Here is a 4601-nt window from a genome sequence, read left to right on the forward strand (position 1 = left end):
ACTGGCACCTGGGGAGAGAGACAGGACCGAGAAAAAGAAGGTGGTGGTGACATATACCATTTTCTTTTGTGCGGTAGCAGTCCCCAGCGTGCCTTTCAAAATTTCCCTGTCCCTTCCCTTTGACTATGGTCTTCCCTCCAACTTCTGGCAGAGCCCTCAGAGATGGGAGACTTCTCTGGCCAAGCGTCTGTCCCTGTTTGCTGGGATGCTGTTCTCATCCAGCCAGGAGTTTCACCTAAAGGTGTTGGCTGTGCCTGTGAGGGTGGGTTCCTACTTACCTGCCCCACCCCTAGGCAAAGCTCAGATGGGGCTCAGGGGTGGGGCTCCCCTCAGTGGGATCCAGCCAGCTTAATCTTTGAGCCAGGACCATTTCATGGGCCTGTTCCTCCCCAGTTCCTCTTGGTGCCCGAATACCCACCTTCCCCTCCTGGAGGCAGGCTTAGGCCAGAACTCTGAGGCCCAAAGATGAGAGCTGCCTCTTTGAAAAAAGTAGGAACATGCCTGGGCCGATGCTACAGGTTTTCCGAGGAAGCAGAAGGGGTTTTAGGCTTGCCATCCCTAAGACTCAGATTGGAGCACTGAGACGGAAAATGATGGGAAGGAAATGCGCTAAAATAGCTAGTTTCATAGAGTGTGTCTTTAGGGTATTCGGAGTTTTACTTCCTTTTGATTTTCTTATTTTCTTCAGTGATAGATATGAATTATTTTACTGTGAGATACAGAAGAGTCTACTGTCGTTGGGATCCGACTGCCTGGGTTCAGTTCTTAGAAGCTGTCATGGCCTTGACCAAGTGACTTGCCTCTGTAAGCCTCCATCTTCCTAAGTGTAAAATGGGGCTTGTTGTGAGGATTAAGTGAGTTGATGGAAAGCACTTAGTAGAGTGAATGGTAACCATTATTGTCATGTGAAAAAAATCCAACCAATCTTATAATCACGTACACTCAAAACACTAACATGGAGCTGGGTTCTGTGAAATGAGAAAGGGTCCCAAACCAAGCCTTATCTGAGTGTCCCTAAGGGAGAGAAGTCAGGTGAGTGGTCGGATGGGCTCCCTCAGCAATGCCTCCTCCGTCCCCACCACACATTCCTCTGGCCTAAGCAGGCCCTAGGCTTTCAAGAACCTTCCTTTATACCAGTCATCCAGCCCAGGCTGTCCCAAGTCCTGGGGGTGGGGGGTGGGGGGCTGGATATCCCAGAATACCAGAAACCTGGAAGGCAGGGCCTGGCAGGCCTAGGAAGTTTGGAGTTGCTCTGTCTCATTGGGATNTGGTGGTTCACACCACAGATTCCATGCCTTCAGCACAGCCAGAAGAGAGAAGAGGGAAAGGAAACCTCTTCACTCCTCCCCCTCCCCTGCTGAAGCTTAGGGGTTGAATCTGCGAGCCAGGCTGCCTAACACCTCCTGCCCGCTCTGGCCTGTTGATCCTGACTCAGTTCCTGTCTCAGACACCTCCCTTTGCCTCCAGGCCTCTGTTTCCCAAGTCCAGGAGCCCAGGCAGGCAGGAGGCGGCAGGCCCCGGCAGGGCACGGAGTTCTACTGTCAGCCCGCCTGAGTCAGCAGGACAGGAGCGGAGGCTGTGGTGGCCCCAGGGGGGCTTTCCTCATTGTGCCTGCTACCTCCCCATCCTTCCATATAGCATCCATCCCGCCAGCAGGTTCGAGGCCTCTGGTCCACCCCTTAGCTGGTAATCACAGGCTTTGAAGGGTTGTGGCCCGGAGAAGGCAGCAAACCAGTTGCTATCCATCGCCACTGAGAACAGAGGACAGGGCTCTAAATGCAGCAGGAGGGACTCCGGTTAGGCTCCAAAAAGAATCCTCCTACAGAAGTTTGTGGAGTCTTGGAATGATCAAATTAAACAGGTAACTGGAGGAAACTATGGGACCTCTCCCCCTGGTGAGTCATAAAGAAGAGTTCAGTTATCCAGCCAAGAGCTCACTCTCTGAGTTGCCTTTGGGAGGAAATATCAGATTAGGTTTAAGTGACTCGGCTGTCCTGAGTCCTTTTCTCCTCAAGGCAGTGTTGTTTGGAGTATCCCACATCTCTGAGGCCCGTCCAGTCTAGGACATAAGTGTGGGGTTTGTGGAAAGAGAATGGAATGAGGTCAGGCTGTGGGACTGCATCCCAACTCTGTTACAAGGCCTGGGGCAGGTCCCTTCCTGCCCCCGAGCCTCAGTTTCCCCATCCGTACAAGAAGGCCAGTACAGATCATCTCTGATGGCTATGAATAACATCCTCTAATTGGGTTTCTCCTTCTGAGAGCCCCCTCCTCCCGAAGCAGCCCTGTTCATTCCTTGGGTGGCGCAGAAGGGTCAGGGGTTGGGGCAGAGAGGGGGTCTAAATCCTAGATTTGCTGCTTAATCAGCTGGGAGAACCTTGGCAACTGCTGTGCCTTCCTTGAGCCCGTTTCCTCCTGTAGAAAAGCTGACATCACCTCTCTCATAGGTTTAGGTGAGAAAACAGGCTTGCCCTTGCTCAGTGGCTGCTGTAATTATTTTTTAGCTCTTAGAATATACTGTGCGTGCATCTCAGTGCGGGGCGGCAGCTGGGGAGAGGGAAGGTGCTGTGAGAGAGAGTCTTGCCCTGGGCTGGGCTCAGTTCAGGGGGTGACAGTCCCGGCTTGGGTTGGGACTTTTTTTTTTTTTAATTTTTTTTTTTAAATGTTTTATTTATTTCTAGGAGAGAGAGAGACAGCGTGAGCAGGGGAGGGTCAGAGAGAGAGGGAGTCACAGACTGAAACAGGCTCCAGGCTCTGAGCTGGCAGTCAGCACAGAGCCCGACGCGGGGCTCGAACCCACGAACCGTGAGATCATGACCTAAGCGAAAGTCGGACGCTTAACCGACTAAGCCACCCAGGCGCCCCTGGTTGGGACTTTTTCAGAGCCGTGCTCAGCTAAGGCTTGGAGGCCTCTGGCGCTGACACCAGTTCTAGAAGGGCAGAGCGAAGGGGACACTGGCCACTCTTCCCATGTCGCTTCTGGCTTCACTGTGCCTCTTTTTTGTAAGTCTCCAGAGGGGCACGGAGCACCTGGAACGGAGCTGGCAGTGAGCTGGCAGTGAGGACGGGCCAGATGTTCTGCACCCTCAACACAGGCCTCACCCCTGGACCCCGAAGTAAAGGTGGCACCAGACAGCCAAGGATATGGCAAGAAGAGGGAAACCTTTATTTGGTTAAAAAAGGTACAGGACAGCGGACAAGCAGCCCCCGGCCGTGGGCTCGCGGCCGTCCTAGGCCCGGCCCAGTTTCCATGAGCCCCTCTGCAGAACGCGGGGCTGTGGAGCCAGCCCGGCCCCTCGGGGCCCCGAGCGAAGGGGACAGGCATCCTCCTGGCATCTCACATCCTTGGGGTAGTGGGGATGGAGGGGGCCGTGGGAACAGTGTCGAACCGGTTGTGCTTAGAACAGTCACCAAACTTGTTCGGCGGCGTCATCAGCCGCCAACACCCCCGGAGGCTCCCGAAGGAACCTGTTCCGGCCCCACTGCGGCTCTAACTTGGCTCTAACTTGACTCGGGAGGGGGCGGGCCGAAAGGCAAGATTCCTGAAGAGTCTCGAAGCCTTACAGATCTGGGGAGGGGGAAAGGAAGTGGAGAAGGGGGTGAGTTTCATAGTGTCGCATCACTGTGCTGACAGCTTCGGTATGGCTTTCTACACTCTGGCTGGCGTGGAGCAGGGGTGGGGGCAGAAAGGCCAGCCCCTGCCCCCGCCTCCGTGGGGGGCTCTAGAGAGCGCATGGGCGGGGCGGGCTTGGGGGCAGACCCTGTAGGCACGGACGGTGGCAGGTGGGCCACAGGTTAGGCAGGTGGAGGTGGCGGGTGCCGGGCTCCCCTCAGGCCGCTCCTGGAGAGGCAGAGAGCAGCAGTCCTCAGGAGGTCCTTAAGCCCCCGCACATACTGGAGATCCCCGCGGGCCAGCAAAGAAGGAGAAGAGAGAGGGTTAGGGGACTGAGAGGAGGCCTGCGGAGGCCTGCGGGGGCGCCTGCCTCTTCCCCGCAGAAGGGCCGCGGCTCGGGCAGCAGGCGACGAAGCAGCAGAGAACACGGGCAGGGGACAGCTCAGCAGGGACTGAAAGCCGGGACACGGGTGTTAGTGGCTGAGGGCTCCTGCACACCGGGACACCACCAGGACAGGCCGAGCGCCTCAGAGCAGGTCCGCCGCCCTCTCCCCAACCTCACCCTTCACCTCCTGCTCCAGTGGGGGAGCTGCTGTGCGGGGAAGCGACTTCCTCAGTCCAGAGCAGGGCTGGGCTCTCAGCCCCGCCTTCCCGCCCCAGATCCTTCTGCTTGCAGGGGGTGGGGGTGGGGGGGCCCTGGGGGCCCTACCACCGCCAGCACACACACCACACCACACACCAGACAGATGGACGGGCTCCATGGGTTGGTGAGGCATGCGACGGGGATGAGATGGTGTGTGAGGGGGGTAGGCGGTGCTGGCTGATGGGGGAGACACAGTCTTACCAGCTAACCCTCTGCAAAGAGGCCTGTTAGCTCCCCTCAGGCTGTGCAGGAGATGGCAAAATCCTGACAGGTGTCCTCCTGGGGGAGATACCGGAGAGGTGGGCCAGTGTTACGAGGTGTGTGGCTGGGGGCCGGCCCGCAGCGCGG

The 4601-nt window shown here is 57.1% G+C and overlaps 1 protein-coding gene across 1 annotated transcript in view; it reads right to left on the reverse strand.

Moving 5' to 3' along the window:
* Positions 1 to 3501: 3501 nt before the first annotated feature.
* ZDHHC18 (zDHHC palmitoyltransferase 18) overlaps positions 3502 to 4601 on the reverse strand; it is a 32670-nt gene continuing 31570 nt past the window's right edge. Inside the window, exons 9-10 of the mRNA XM_077775520.1 lie at positions 4455 to 4532; positions 3502 to 3565 (exon numbers count right to left, since the gene is read on the reverse strand). Coding sequence (XP_077631646.1) covers positions 4491 to 4532 — 42 coding nt within the window. The 3' untranslated portion in view covers positions 3502 to 3565; positions 4455 to 4490. The remainder of the gene's footprint in view (positions 3566 to 4454; positions 4533 to 4601) is intronic.

The sequence above is a fragment of the Crocuta crocuta genome, unplaced genomic scaffold, assembly GCF_008692635.1.
Source record: "Crocuta crocuta isolate KB4526 unplaced genomic scaffold, BGI_CrCroc_1.0 scaffold127, whole genome shotgun sequence".
Taxonomy (NCBI): domain Eukaryota; kingdom Metazoa; phylum Chordata; class Mammalia; order Carnivora; family Hyaenidae; genus Crocuta; species Crocuta crocuta.